The sequence below is a fragment of the Alligator mississippiensis genome, chromosome 14, assembly GCF_030867095.1.
Source record: "Alligator mississippiensis isolate rAllMis1 chromosome 14, rAllMis1, whole genome shotgun sequence".
NCBI lineage: Eukaryota > Metazoa > Chordata > Crocodylia > Alligatoridae > Alligator > Alligator mississippiensis.
In genome coordinates, this window is record NC_081837.1 from 2,791,486 (window position 1) to 2,806,947 (window position 15,462).

At 55.6% G+C, this 15,462-nt stretch overlaps 1 protein-coding gene across 4 annotated transcripts in view; it reads left to right on the plus strand.

Annotated features, from left to right (window-relative positions):
• NXN (nucleoredoxin) overlaps positions 1-15,462 on the plus strand; it is a 63,952-nt gene that overhangs the window by 43,721 nt on the left and 4,769 nt on the right. For all 4 annotated transcript variants that reach the window (XM_019491928.2, XM_019491930.2, XM_014603933.3 and 1 more), the window contains exons 2-7: positions 5,480-5,597; positions 6,334-6,467; positions 6,986-7,086; positions 7,628-7,734; positions 13,417-13,596; positions 14,919-15,043. In XM_019491928.2, coding sequence (XP_019347473.1) covers positions 5,480-5,597; positions 6,334-6,467; positions 6,986-7,086; positions 7,628-7,734; positions 13,417-13,596; positions 14,919-15,043 — 765 coding nt within the window. The remainder of the gene's footprint in view (positions 1-5,479; positions 5,598-6,333; positions 6,468-6,985; positions 7,087-7,627; positions 7,735-13,416; positions 13,597-14,918; positions 15,044-15,462) is intronic.

Sequence of the window (15,462 nt, forward strand, 5' to 3'; positions counted from 1 at the left end):
GCTTTTCAATTAACTTGGTTTGCCAAGGTTTCCCAGGGTCAGAGGAGACACATGGGTTGCAGTTAGGTACGTCACTATTGCTCTCATAGCTCCTTTTGGGGCTGAACATCTTGAAAAGTCTTCATCTGACTTGGATAAAGGCAGGCATGGCACCTATTGCAGCCTCACCCAGCTTGCGTGACAGTAGAGAAATGTAACTACCGAGGAGACCACCCTTCCTAGGGATCTTCCTGGGGGCCAGCAGGTAGCCAAGCATGTGGGGGAAGAAGTGCCAGTTCTGGGTTTCCCCACACACACCATGCGAGCAGCTGGACTTTCTTTGCCAGGGCTAGTCACACCCCAGGCTAGGCTTTGCTAACGAGTCAGTATGTCCAGGGCTGATAAATCAGTCAGCACAACCAAAAATAGCAGGCAGCAGCTGCTAGCAGAGGGGTTCCCTTCCCCGTCAGCATGCACCGGGGAAGCAAATTCTGTCTTCCCTGGAGAGCACATCCAAGGAGCTCGGTTGCTTTGTAGCCCAATGGAGAAGAGCCTGTCCCAGCTGTTCGGTGCATCTGAACAGAGAGATTTATTATTGCAGAGACTTTCTTCTAGGGTGGTTTTCAAAGTTCTCCCGAGTGTTGATGCATTTCCAAGTTGCTGGGATGGAAGAAAGAAAGCGAGCAAAGGATCCCTGTCTGCAGCAGCAAAGCAGCCAAGAATAACCTTTTGCAGTGCTGTCAGGCCTCTCGTCTGTGGGTCTCCAGTCACTCTGCTGAAGATGGGTAAAGGAGCACGTGATGCTCTAAAATGCTGGGCCAGAGAGTTGAGTGTGAACAATGGGACCAGGAATTGGCACCCTGGGGTCCTGATTTGGCTCCGGCTGGTTGATGACTTTGGTCCAGGTGAGATTATAAAGGACCTGGCAACTCCGGTTTCTCTACTCCAGGTTTCCTAAGCACCTGTATAAGGTGCCAGATCTATTTCTGGATGAGCTGGTCATCCCACGTCCGTCCGTATCTGGTACACCTGGAAAGGAGCGCACTTCCCCAGCTCTTGTTCCAGCGGGCTTCCCGCACCGCGAGCAATATTTAACTTACCAGGAGCGCAGCGCAAGTGGGGAGCGAGGAGCAGTCCAAGAGGATCAGCTGATTTCAGAGCGAAGAGCCTGTGGATGAATTCCACATCTGTGTTAGCTTTGGCTTGATCCCACAGATTTGCTCCAGCTGTTGGGAAGCGGAGCAGAGATCCCCTCTTTAAATGCATGATCAAATTCTCCAAGCGCGGGGTTTTTCCTGTGTCATCCTCCTTCCAGACGGGAAAAACAGCTTTTTGTCAAAGTTGCTGAGGCAGCATTCTCCGGTGGTGTACATAGCATCCTCTCATCTTCCTGTGGTTTCCCAGCTCACATTTTGCTTTCTGTGCACCACACCTCACACAATAGCCCTTTCAGAGGTGTGTGCAGGCATTTGTCTGGTGGTTATTCAGCCAGCTGTCTGTATAGTGGTGCCTTTTCTGTCCTGCTCTGATCCTGAATACCAGATGCTCCAGCTTCCCATGCCAGCTGGAGCAGCAGAGGTGACACTTGAAAGTAATTTGAGTCTCCCCTGGCTGGTTTGCCAGTCTTATTGAGATGCCGGGCAGCGGCCGGGACCTTGCTGAGCTCTGTACCGTTACCTTGTACAGCCTCAGGGCTGGCGCTGTCCCATAGTTGCAAGCCATGTCAGCGACTTGCCTGTAGCCACATGGGCCATAACTAATTTCCCCAGCACAAATCGCATTGCAGCTCTTATCACTTTTAATGCGACGTGTAGGGGTCTATGGCTGAGCAGCGCTGAGACGGAGCGTGGCCGACTGATACCTACCACCCCTGTGATTTTCTTCTGCTCTACTTGCTGCACAAATTAAGATGCCAGTCATTCACCGCAAGGCTCAGGACCTGTTGGAGCAACTTACCCAGGAGTCTGCTGGATTATTCCATCCTTTAATGACTTTCGAGTTTGATTTAAAGATTTTATTGAAAAACCCCACAAGGTGCTAACTTAGCCACAAGGAATCCCTGGATGAAAGGCTCAGGCCTTCCTGCGAGGAGGCAGGTGAAGGGAACGCAGCGCATCGCTTTATGCTGCTGTTGTGTGTCACGTGCTGATCGCACTCAGTCCTGCTAGCAGTGCCCATTGCTGCCTGTAAAGTCTAGGTGCTGATAGCATCTCTTTGGCCCCTTTTGTATTTCCAGTTATTTGCCTGTGATTTTAGTGGAGCTTTCAGCCGCCAAAAGACTGTTTATGGTTTTAGGAAGTTGTAAGGGCAAACTCTGAGGCTGCGTAGCAGGTACTGACGCCACTTCTAGCTTTCTACTCTTATCAAAAGTGTGCTGTATTCTTCTTTGTAGGAAAGGGAAGAGAATCCGTCTTGCTCTTCATGTGGGGAATCAGAGGGAAGTTGAGTTAGGGAAATAAAACAGCAAAGAATGATCAAACCTGGTTTCCCATCAAGGTTACATACTTTCAGGTCAGACCTATAGTAAAAGGAGCCATTAGACTTTCTCTTTAGAAGTGTCTGATATGCTTTGGAAAGCTGAACCTGATTGAAGGAGGCCATTACCATGGGAATGGGGGTAAAACTTGGCAATCGTCCTTCAGTGCATGCGTTTTTCATTTCCAATCAGCTTTCCCAATGCACAGGAGAATCGTCAGACCAGATTGCTTTGACTTTAAATAGTGCATTCATGTACTTTCTGATGCAGACATCAAAATTAATATGGTTAGGGTTTCGAGACCGCTAATTTGCAATTCAAGCCTTCTGTAGCCAGGTTGAAATTATAGTGCCTTTCAGCGCTCTTAAACACAGTCGTCTCGCTTGTTCGTCTGTGTCTCTAAATGCTAACTCACCTGATAGTCTGTAGGAAGAGCCTTTCATTGAGGGATTTATTTGCGAGCGTGATCGTCCGAGAGCTCTTTACAAGCCTGCACGGTCAGGCCTTCCGGATTGTGGCAGCGGGCGGATAAACAACGCTGGGAAAACGTTTTCCACTCGCTCGCTTGGGGTCTGTTACCAGTGTGAAGCACTGCTTAGCTTTGAGGCCGGCGAGGGGCTGGGCACAACCCCGGGATTGATGGATGGTTTTATGTCAAGATCATCTGATATTCATGCCGTTCTGGCGTTCAACACGAAACCCTGTGATTTTAAACTGATCCCTGATCTTTGCTTAAGATGTATGTGCGATTAAGCCTGCTCCAGTGACTGCACTTAATGCCCAGCACTCCGAAAAGTAACCCGTGTTCGATTTCCACGAGTCCTGGCCTGGGGGCCAGCTCTGTCCCCTGCAGGCAGCAGCACCTTGCCTGGTTCGGCGGTCGTCCAGGGGATTGTTTGTACAGCTGCCATAGGTGCGTTCAACCCTCGAGCTGTGCACGCTTGCACTGGCCGAGCGGCCCCTCTCCCACAAGGAAAGCAGCTGGAATGTACTCCAGAGCTCGGAGGGAGCTGCTTTCGCATGGCAGAGACTTGGCAAACAGGAGTAAAATGTGAGCAGGTCTTTACAGGTTCTCCGCAGTTACTATCTGCAGCCTCCTTGTTGTCAGCAGCCCCATAAAGATCCTCTCCCCACGCCTCGAGCTCGCAGAGCTGGATTTGCTTTCTGTGCTTGGAACGCGACTCGGTTCAACATGGCTCGTTTGCATTTAGCAATGGCTTTGATAGCCCAGACCATTCAGCGTTAGTGACAGCGTGGCCCAAGGGGTCGCATCTAGCTGTTAGGGTACCGGTGCCAGCACGGGGCACAAGGCATTGTATGTCTGTAGTCCCTAATGCCTGCAAGCGTCCAATAGAAGCTTCTTTGTGGCCCAGTTTCTCCATTCTTAGATAGCTGAGACCTGGAGGACTTTGATCACCAGATTGCAGGTAGGCAAAATGTTGACAGCCTTGTTAAGCATCGTAAAACATTTTGCAAATGAATGGCTTCCAGAAGAGAAATCTGGAGACTCTCCCATAAACCCCTGAATGCCTTTGCAATGATGCCCAGAGCTAGAACTGTGGGAAGCATCTCCGGTTTCTCCCTGCCTGAACATTGCTTCCCCCGCCCCCCTTTCCCACACCCTTCGTATTTTGTCCGCAGGACGCAGACAGGGCTGGGATTGTTTTATTCACATCTAGTGCTTGGCACAGAGAGGCCCATCTCACTTGAGCCATTTGCATGCTGCTCTAATATAAAATAATACGGTCTGATGCAAATGTCCCTGATATTAAACAAGAAGATGCATAAAGCAGGCTGGACTAAGAAGCAGCACCACGTGCTCTGAAATCTCCCCTGTATCGTAACTTTTGTATTGCAGAATAACAACTCGAGGAGTGCCAAGTTGTGTTCCCGCTGATGGTCCCTCCTGCAATTCTCATGGTGCTGCTTTGTTTCCTTCTCCCCTGGCCCAAATGAATGTCACAAATGCCCGCGGAGCTGGGGAGGGTTGCAGCCCATTAATATTTGACATTGTGGGAAGCTAATGATTCATTTCCTTCCCTCCGTCCTGTCCGCTCTGGTTCTGTGCTCTGATTTGATTGCATCTGAGAGGCTGATAATTCATCATGGGGCTGGTTCAGCATGGAGCGCCTTGGGAAGACGTCAGCAAACTGCTTTGAGTGGAATATTTATGTGCGCGAAGGTCTGAGAGAGATCCTCTGGCCGCAGCCGGTCCTGGTTTTCAGTCGCTCTCAAAGACGCATTGGAGTGGTCACACAAGACCATGGGAGGTTAGGGAACGCCGGCTTCCCAAGCTCCATGTACACCTCCAGGCTGTGCCTTGCCAGCAGCTCGCTCTCTTCCTCCAGCTCCTTTGCCTTCCACCGCGGTTTTGTTTCCTGTGTCAGCAGCGCGCGTTGTGAACTAGCGGGCGAGGAAGGTCTGACCCCAGCAGGCTTCAGTAGTTTGCATTGCATGTGGCTTAGCAGTGCTGGGAGGCGGAGAGGAGGGATCGAGGTGGGGAACATGCACCAGGGTCTGGACAGTGTCCTGTTGTCATGCGGCCGCTCGTCAGCCCCGCTGGCGGCAAGAACATGCCTTGGGTGTGGACTGGAGTTGGCTTTAATGAACGAGCTGGGAGGAGAGAAGCAGCTGGGTCCCTTCGGAGCAGTGGTGGTTGATTGCGTTGGCTGTGTTGTCCGCCCAGAGGTCTCAACACAGTGAGAGGTGGATAAATATTATCCCTTCTTCACATGTGGGGAGAGAGAAGCACTGAGAGCCGTGCAGTTTGCCCAAGGTCTTGTACAAAGTCCGTGGCAGGGCTGGTAGGAAGCCAAGTACGCTTCTAGACCAGTGCATCCACCCCGTGGTGCAGGTAGCACACAGCTGGTGGGCCTCAGTCTCCCTCAGGGATTATAGGTGCGAGCTGTAGCTCCTCCCTTGAGCTTGGGTCTTCAGCCTGAATGTGCTGCTGCTCAGAGCACTTGTTTGAGCAGCTTAGTGACTCCTCCTGGTTTTTTTGTCCCCCTCCTGTCTCTCTTACAGCTAAAACTGTGGAACAAATACAGAGTCTCCAACATTCCCTCGCTGATATTTATAGATGCCGCCACCGGGAAGGTTGTGTGCAGAAATGGCCTCTTGGTAATCCGAGATGACCCAGAAGGTAAGACGTGGAGTGCAGCGCAGTGGAGCACCGGCCAAGAGTCGGCTTGTATTTTGGCTCTTGCTCCACTGGATGCCTCGAAGCAAAAAAACAAGGGGGTGGCAAGACTTAGCAAATGCAAATGCCATGTTATTCCCAGCGTGAAATCCCCAGCGTTCTTCCTGTGAGAGAGCTTGGGGTTTCTTTGTTCGAAAGAACCACGACTTCTCTTCCCAAATACCAGTGAGGACAGAGTTACATAAAATGAGACCCCAAAGCGCTTCACCGGTGGAGGGACTGAGACAAGCATGAACGGCGTGGGCTGCCCCGACTGCTTCTCCGTCAGTGTAAACTCGGGAAGCAGAATGGATACGCGGCCCAGGATGGCTGCAGCCTGAGGGCAGAGCTCCCTGGGGACACCTCCGGGCACACTTGACTCCCTGAATTTTGGGGCAGACCTGATTTATCTCTAATGGGCTTCTTGTGGGGGCATCTTTCCATTCAGAACAAGCCTTCCATCTGGCCTCTCCTCTCCTGGAGAGCCGTGGTCCTACATCTTGGGGGGAGGCAGGGGAACGTTATGTGGAAAGACCTCAAGGCCGATGGATTCAGAAGTCACTTGTGATGTGGTTGCCCCCGTTAGAAGCTGGAGGAGGGCCGGATGCTTTTCTTGGGAAAGTCCTTGGGCGTTTTCAGTGCTAGGCCTGCATCTGACTGTTTTCTGCCTTCTCCCCGTGCTTGTCCCCGATTCCCTTAGGTCTGGAATTCCCCTGGGGGCCAAAACCCTTCAGCGAAGTCGTGGCAGGGCCTCTGCTCAGAAACAATGGCCAGTCAGTGGATAGCGCCAGCCTGGAGGGCTCTCACGTCGGGGTCTATTTCTCAGCACACTGGGTGAGTACCTGACCCCTCTCCGTTGTACAGAGCAGTGGGACATGTTTGGGGCAGGCTTCAGCTTTGTGCATGGTCTCAGCCTCGATTGCTAGGGATCTGTCCCCCGTAGACGGGGAAGGGCTCAGACCGAGAGCTTGGCTCGCTCCTAGCAGAGCTGTGGGGCCCAAGATGCTGCAGGCCCTCCCTTGGGGAGCAGGCAGTGCTCCTGCTCGTGTCCACTTCCATAGGTTTTCTGGGGAGTCAGGGGAGTCATAGGTTTTCTGGGGAGCTTTGGCTTCCCAGGGGCTGGGGGGCCTGCACTAGGGATATGTGGACTCTGTCCCCCCTGGCCAGCAGGCCCAGCTCGCAAGGTGGTCTCAAGGAAAGGCAGGACCTGTGAATTGCTTGTGCCTTTTGATGGTCCTTGTGCCAGCTCAGGGCAGGAAGCCTAGGAACAGGTGAGGCCCCTTGGCTGTGATGAGCTGCGTCCCTCTTGTCTGCATGCCTTGTGCTCATTGCTGTGTTGCTTCTTCCCCCAGTGCCCGCCCTGTCGAAGCCTCACCAGGGTCCTGGTGGAGTCTTACCGGAAAATCAAGGAGGCGGGTCAGAAATTCGAGATAGTCTTCGTTAGCGCAGACAGGTAATCGGTCTCTTGCAATCAGCTTGTACGGCTCTGATCAGTTAGTCTGTAAGGTGCATCTCTGTCCTGCCTGTTTGCAGTCGGGGCTGGTTGCGGTGAAGAGTGCTGGGCTTGGCTGCGCTGCGGGGGCAGGAGGGGCAGTACCATGGGGATGACTGAGGGGCAGGGCAGGAGCCGTCAGGCTTCGCCCTCTGTCTGCTTACTTTGCGGAAGAAGAAACACAAGCATCGGTGGAGGGTCCCAAAGATGCTGTCCGTTGGACTCCAAGTCCTGTAGCAGGCACCTTGTGGGTGAAACCTGCTGCAAGTCCCCCCCTTCCTTCTCTGGGAGAGGCACAGGCATTGCATGGATGGAAGCAAGGTGATCTCCCAGGTGGAGGGGCCTGTTTACTCTGGTGACGGGGTCCGCTTCCCAGGGAAGCGCTAGGTGTGCTGGGGCAACTTGTCTCTCTCCCAGGTGAAGTGTTACATGGGAAAAAGCTCAGGTGCCCAAAAGGGGCAAACTTTTGTGTGACCCCTGCTTTGCCATGTTCCTTTGCCAGGTCAGAGGACTCTTTCAAGCAGTACTTCAGCGAGATGCCCTGGCTGGCCGTCCCCTACTCTGATGAAGCCCGAAGATCGCGCCTCAATCGGCTGTACGGCATCCAAGGTATGGTGGCCCCACCCCTTCGGGGAGTAAAATCTCTGCTCTCCTTTAAAGAAAACAGCAAAGCACAGCGCGGTGCCCCAGGCTGAGCTGTTGCACGGCTCTTCTCCAACTAACACTCCTGCAGCCTCCAAGTAAACGGGCTCGTTTTTCCTGGAAACATGGAGCCCTTTGGAGCTGGGATGCTTCATACCTCATTGTCGATCAAATCCATTTTGCTGTTCACGGAGGTTCAAATGCTGCTTTTTTTCACTGTTGGACGTGCTGCCAGCTCGGGCTGGCCTTCTCGCAGGACTCGAGGGCAGTGGCATCTGGTTTTTGTTAGGGACATGGATTAGCCAAACGTGTGTGCGTGTGCTATGTAGCCCAGGACTTTGCTTCCATCTTTCCGGGTGCATCGGATCCAGGATTTTGCAGGCCTTGGCTGCTCGGGGAGCGTGCAGGCTCCCGCCATGCTCCCCTCACTGTACGTGCTCCAAGCAGCTTCCAGTGCAGTTTGGTTACCACAGTGATTTACATCAAAGGGCAGCATCGAGCTGTGGCCTGCTGGACGTGTCAAGGGGCATGATAAATGTGGCTGCCGGCAGGCAGGAAGTTTCTGTGCTTACTCATGTTTTCTCCTTGTGATTACAGGACTGGGGAGGTGAAAAGGAGTGACTGGGTGTGGGGAAGAGGCGTCTGAAGGGACGTAGGGTAATGACAACTTGCAAGTACAGGGAAGAGGAAAACGCCAGCGAGGGCACAGGGTTGTCAGGGCTGGTCACAGGATGCCGTGGAGCAAAGGCAAATGTAGACGTTTCCCTGATCGCCCTAAAGTGAAGCTCAGGTCCTGGTTTGGGGAGACCCTCTGGTCCCCCCTGCCCCGAGCCTTCCCCTTAGCCTCTTGCAGAAGGCCTGGAGCAAGGAGGGCCCAGGGAAGGACACGGCTCCCTGGCTTGCTCTGTAGTGATATGACTCCCCACCTCCCTGTGCTCAGGGATCCCAGGGTGCCTGGCCTGACTCTCAGGTATTTTAGAGCCTTGTTGCACCCACCCAGCAGCACAGGGTCATAATAAACCTCTCGTGCCCCCTGGCAGCTGTGTGTATGCGCCCAAGGCAGACCCCTTTAGCCATGCATTGTGTCTCCAGGACCATGCCTGGTGGTTAGTAAGAGGTAAGTGGTGCGGCTCGTTCTTCCCCAGATTTCTCTGTTCTCCGTGGTTGCAGTCGCCCTCTCTCTGACATCCTTGTTGAGCCACTGCTTCCTACTCATTGTTACCTCTGTCTCTCCTCCTTCTTCCCCTCACTGGTGCTCATGAGAGGGCTCCGGAGGGCTGTGCCACTACAATCCCCCTTGTCAAACACTGGTGTGTGGAAACCCGTTCTGCAAATGCGGCAGTTTTATTATCCTACCCAGTGTCCTGGTCAGAGCCCCGTGTCTGCTCTCCGTGGTCGTTAGCTTCTCAAGTATAACTGTGTAGAGCTCTGAGATGTCCCAGGTCCGTTCGAGCAGTCCTGCCTTGCCCCTCTTCATCCGAGGAGAGCAAATCTGCGCGTGGCCTGTTCTGAGCAAGTGCAAATGACTGGGATTGTGAGGGACGGTGTTGGCGTGTGCTCTCACAGGCCTTTCAAGGGCCTCGGGGGGCCGTTTGCAGGGCTGTAACAACACAAGGTCTTGTCTTCTCGAACTCTTTCAGTTCCTGCCTAGTGGAAAAGCTGCAAGATGATCAGGTCTCTTGTTGTTTCAGTCTCCTGTCGGGTCCCAGTGGCATTCGAGAAAGCCAGCAAAAAATGTAAATACAAACAGAGCCTCCTCGGGCTTTATTTGGGTTTACCTGAATGCATCCATTCACAGCCCGCGTGGAAGCGGTGGGGCGCACCATACCCACCCAGATGAAATGGCCAGAAGATCCAGCCGTGCTGGTCTGGAGAGACGTGTTCTCCGATTTCTGGCTTCGTGACTCCGATTCCCTCTTCTACCTGCTGTTTCGTAGCCCTCCGGGATATGCCTCTCTGGGCTCACTACTCCAGCAGAGCCAGGAGCAGGGGGCTGAGCGTGTGCGAATCCAGCCAGGGTCCCATTCAGTTTTATGCAGAGATCCCATTCTCTTCCACTGCGTTTTGATGAAATGCTAGTCAGCTGGGAAAGCAGAGGGACTGCGCCCCCTTTTCTGGTGCATGACAGTTGGACTGAGCCCAGGTCCCCTCCCTTTTCATCTAAGCGTCTGTCCCATGCTTGCCGCCAGGGGCTGCTTGTCCTCGTGCTCCTACCTACAAAAGATGGCAGGCCAGCTCTGCCTTTGTCCCAGGGAAGTGTCAGAAATGACACTCAACGCTGATTTGAGTGGAGAGAGCTAAAAGACACATCTGGGTGCTTAGGTCTCTGTGTGTGTGAGAGAGTGACTCGGAGAGGGCTATAAAATACAGAGCTAGCAGGTGTGCAAGGGGCTTGCTTTACAGCTTGCTGCTGCCCTAGATCCTGCAAGCCTGTCTCCCTCGCAGATGGGATGTGTTTACCGCGGGAGCTGCAAGACTGTGGCGTGTCGGGTTCTGCTGGGCAGTGTTAAATTACAGCCCTGCGGAAAGTGAGGAGCTGCCTCCGCCACATCCCCGCCCTGGCCTCACGCACTGTGCCTCCAAGCCGTCCCGGGGGGGTAGGGAAGGCCCAAGTGAAAATAGCTGCGTTGCAAGCAGGGCAATAAAAGGCCCTTTCCCTTTGTACCAGTGGGGAGAAGCAGTAAGAGCTTGTGATTTGCCTGAGAAGAGGGAGGGAGGGAGGGGGCAGTCCCCAGCACATCCAGATGTGCAGCTTGCTGGTGTTTGGCCTGGGGTGGGGCAGTGGTGTCCAGGTGAGTTGTGAGCTGTGCCTGGAGCCAGTGTCGGGCTGGGAATTGTGAAGGCAGCATCCAGCCTCCTCGTGTGCAGTTGACTCGCTGGCAGCGTACGAGCAGGAGAAGCCTGGTATCGACCCTCTTGGGGTGTTCACACGGGGGCTTTCTAGGTGCTGCTTGATACTGAGATCTTAGCTCATTGCTGTGTTGCAGCCTGAACTCGCCTGCAAATCCGGTGAGGTCTGAGTGTGCTGAACCTGGCACCCAGGTTATCTACAAGACCCAAACACCCCAGGGCCTTCCCTGGGCAGCCTGGCTAGGGGGAGAGCTGTGGCTTGCTTGGTACACAGGAGCTTGTTGGGGATGAGATGAAATGACTTGCCCAAAGGACACGCAGGAACATGGCAGGGCTATAAGCAGGTCTCTGGCTCCAGCATCATGCCTGGACCGTGGGCTGCGCAGATCTGGAGGAGGCTGAATGCAGAGGTGAGGCGAGGAGGGATGTTTCTCCCTTCGCAGCATTCCCGCAGCTCCCCTGGACTGCTGGGAGAGCAGGGGGCACAGTGCTGCTCGCGGGGCCAGGCCTGAGATGCCTTTCCCAGCTCCACCGGAGCTTCCTGCCCGTCCCTCCAGCATGATCCCAGATGCCATTGGGTGATGAATGTGCCCTTCTGTGGTCAGCCTGATTTTCTTGGCATGCCGCTAGGAGCCAGGGCGCAGCCGTCATACGAGGTGAATGTGCTGTTTTTACGGAGGAATGCAGAGCTGCCTGGCTGGGGCTGGAATGAGGGGAATGCAGTCGCTCGCTGGGACTTGCCGGCAAACGCGGAGCAGACAAATGTTCATGTGTTTCATAGGGAAATGCTCAGGATTGAGGAGACTGGTGAGCAACTCCTGTCCCCGCACATGGGCCTGCAGTGCCTCGGTCGGGCAGCGACGAGGCCTTCTCCGCTGCCCACAAAGTCTCCGAGTCTGTAGCTTGTGGCTTCCTGGTGACTCTTGCCTGGGAACAGCTGCAGTGCGGGTGGGAGCGTGCGAGCTGCCTGTGCCTGCCCCTTCTCCCGCGGGGGGAGAGCAAGGTGCTGCCTAGCAAATACCTGGGAGGGAGAGCGACGAGAGCCAGGTGGCAAAGCTGACACCAGTGTTGGACAGTTACGTTGCCCTGTTCTTCCCTGTCTTCTCGATGTCTCTTCCCCGGTGAAGGCTGCTTCTGTCTCCCCTCTGACAGTGACTGCTGGTGCCTAGTAAAATCCCAGACCCTGACATTCCTGCTCTCACTGGCTCCCCCTTGGCCCTGCGCGATGCAGACACTGTTGACTGGGACAGCCGGGCCTCTTCCGTACCTGACTTGTAGGGCTCTGCCTTCCCCAGGCTTCCCAAGTGGAGACCTTCCCCGACTGGTGCCCTGAGCCCCAGCTGCTGGCTGCTCCCGTTGTGCTGGAAGCTGCCCTCTCCTCCTGAACGGATCCGCTGCTGAAGCCTCGCACTCCCACTTCAGCAGTTGTGCCCCAGCCCCGGCCCCTGCCCGTCTGCTCTGCGTTCCCAGCTGTCGAGGGGAGCGGAGCAGCCTGCAGTAGCAGTTTCTCCAGCTTCTTAGAAGTTTATTAGCTGCTCTCCGATACCAAACAGAGCTCACGCCATGGGGGATGCTGGCATGCTTGAGCCCACTCAGCCATACTTCAGTCCTCTTCCTTCTCCAGAAAGCATCTCGCTGGTTGGATTTGAGACTTGGGGCAAAGGGGGCTGCAGGGAACCTGTCCCGCCTGAGTGATGGGGGTACGGAGAGTCAGAGCCTCCCAGGGCAGGAACCAGCGGAGCTCCAGCAAGGCCAGCGGGCCCCAAGCTGGCATATGCCGACATCGCTCCTTTCCAGGCAGTGGAGCTTGGTCAAGCTGGCATGCCTCCGTGACAGACACTTCGTGGCCGCGGCCGGTCCTGGTTTTCAGTCGCTCTCAAAGACGCATTGGAGTGGTCACACGAGGCCATGGGAGGTTAGGGAATGCCGGCTTCCCAAGCTCCATGTACACCTCCAGGCTGTGCCTTGCCAGCAGCTCGCTCTCTTCCTCCAGCTCCTTTGCCTTCCACCGCGGTTTTGTTTCCTGTGTCAGCAGTGCGCGTTGTGAACTAGCGGGCGAGGCAGGTCTGACCCCAGCAGGCTTCAGTAGTTTGCATTGCATGTGGCTTAGTAGTGCTGGGAGGCGGAGAGGAGGGATCGAGGTGGGGAACATGCACCAGGGTCTGGACAGTGTCCTGTTGTCATGCGGCCGCTCGTCAGCCCCGCTGGCAGCAAGAACATGCCTTGGGTGTGGACTGGGGTTGGCTTTAACGAATGTGGAGCTGGGAGGGGAGAAGAGGCTGGGTCAGCCTCGCGGATGCCTTTGGACCAGGAATCTGCTCTGAGTGTCCCTGGTGGTGGAACATCCTTGTCCGTGGCTGGATACCTGTCAGACGGCACCAACTCCACCTGCTGCCCATCTGCACTGGATGGCATTGGAGCCCTTTGGCAAAGTTCACGAGGTCACTTTTATCTCATCTTTGATGCCAAGGTGAATTTGGCCTGTGGAGGTCAGAGGCTCCATACTGCTAACTGCGCCATGAAGAGAGATCCGTGTCCAACCTACCCATACAAGTGTCCCGGTCCCCCAAACTTCCTGCCACTGCACCTGCTTCCCCCCGGACTGAAGCTGGCTCAGCCACTGGTGTGGCTGGTGTTAATGGACAGTCACAGAAGAGCATGGGAGGGGCCTTTTGGGAGGCTCTGGACAGACTGGGTTAGCCTGTGCAGAGGGGTCCCTGCGGGGCAGGTTCATCTCAGTAGAGCAAGCCTGGGGCTGTTGCTGGGACTGAGCGTGCCTCTGCCTTTCCTCTGCCACAGGCATCCCGACCCTCATCGTCCTGGACCCTAAAGGCGACGTGATCACGCGGCAGGGGCGGGTGGAGGTGCTGAATGACATTGAATGCCGGGAGTTCCCGTGGCACCCCAAGCCTGTCCTGGAGCTGACGGACTCCAACGCCGTGCAGCTGAACGAGGGCCCCTGCCTCGTCCTCTTCGTAGGTATGGAGCCCTCTTGCTTTTGGAGCAGAGCCTGGGTGGGAGGGGTGGCGAAGGGGGCTTTCTCGGGGGAACGGGGGTGAGTGGTGGCACTGGGGAGCGGCTTTGCTGCGGTGCAACTCACTGGCTCCATTCTTACAGGGAACAGTAGCATGCCCCAGGACGGTGGGAGCAGCGTCCCCTCTCTCCCACTGGGCTGTGTAAATCCAGACGCTGCAATGAGACAGCTTTCCCCCTACCCCGCAACCTCGCATTGCTCTGATCGGTGCCATCACAGCAGGGAACTGGGACTGTGGGGCTGTCCAGAGTCAGCCTGGGAACCTCCCCCCAGACCTCTCCCTGCAGGTTCCTTGGCCTGATGAAATGGAAAACACCCCTTTGCAGGCTGGTGGGTAGCACGGACTCTGCATGGGTCTGTGGTCCTGGAGTCAGATGCCCTGAAGCAGTGTGAGCCCTCCAAGCTGCTTGCTGCAGGAAAGGGTTTGGGATCTGCCTTCTGGAGAGCACAGGGTTGAGGCTGCACCCACTGCGTTAGCCGAGTGTGGGTTACTGATGGTTACGTAGGACGTGTGTCTCCCCCTCGAGGTGTATGGGGAGGGGAGCACCCAGTGCAGGGAGCCGAGCTGGAGTGTAGACAATGGAAAAACAACCCCAGTGCAACCCCTCCTGCTCCACGTGCCCGTCCCTTCCCACGTGCACAGGCAGAGCCAGGAACACGGCGGGTGTCACCTGGGGTCCGTGGGCTGCTGCTCCCCAGGGCAGCGGTGTGGGGAGGCCGCAGCTGTGGGCCCGGGTGGAAGGAGAGTACTGTTCCAGTTATTTCCTGAACCCAAAAGTTCCCCCACGTAGAACGATCTCGACGCCGCTCAAGGATGGCTCCTTTCCTTCCCAGCCAAGCACTGAGCTTCAGTCGCAGCTGGTGTTTGACTGATGTTCCTGCCTGTCTCTCCTGTACCTCCCCCGTATCAGAGCTACCTTCACTTCCCTGCTGCCACCTCGACTGCCAGGCAGGGGAGCAGCAGAGCTGCTGTTCTGAGGTGGAGGGAGCGTGGGTGGTGCCGCCTCCTTTGGTCCTCGCAACATCCAGGTGCTTTTCAGCAGGCAGCCAGCTGCCTCCAGCCTGTTAGTTCCTGGGCTTTCGTGGTGGCATTTGGGGAAGGAAGAGGCCAGAGTATTTGGGGAGCAGCTTTGCAGAGAGAATCGATTTCCTCATCTTACAAGAAAGCCCTGCTCCGCTCTGGTCACCTTCTGTCCCTCTCCGCAGCCTGTCATATCCTGACCACCCTCTTACTGTCCTTTTGTCTCCTGGCACCTGTGCCCTGCAGATTCAGAGGATGACGGTGAGTCCGAGGCGGCCAAGCAGCTGATCCAGCCCATCGCCGAGAAGATCATCGCTAAGTACAAAGCCAAAGATGAGGAGGCGCCGCTACTGTTCTTCGTGGCAGGCGAGGTGAGCGCGGACTGGGGGACAGCGCTGTTCTTTTGGCTTTGTGTGTGGCAGCTGTGACCTGGTGGCATGCAGGCCTGGGGCTCTTGTGTGGGAAACCAAGAGGTTGGGAATGGGATCTCCCCAGCCTGGGGCCTGTCTTTTGCACAGAGATCGCCCCCCAGAGCCAACCCCAGAAGCTTCCTGGCAGGCTACAGTATACAGCAGGCAAAGCCGGGCTGGAGGGGCCTGGCTGGGACAGAGAAGGATCTTCCCCTGCCTGTGGCCCGCTCCACGTGCTGTGCCCCTCGCTGGGCTGAGAGAACAAGGCTCTGTGCACTTGCTCTAATTAGTCCTCTGCTGTGAGAAGCGGAAAGGCTCAGCTGGTGCCGAGGGCTCAGATCCCGAGACCTGAGCCTGCATCTCGACGGGGAGGTAAAATG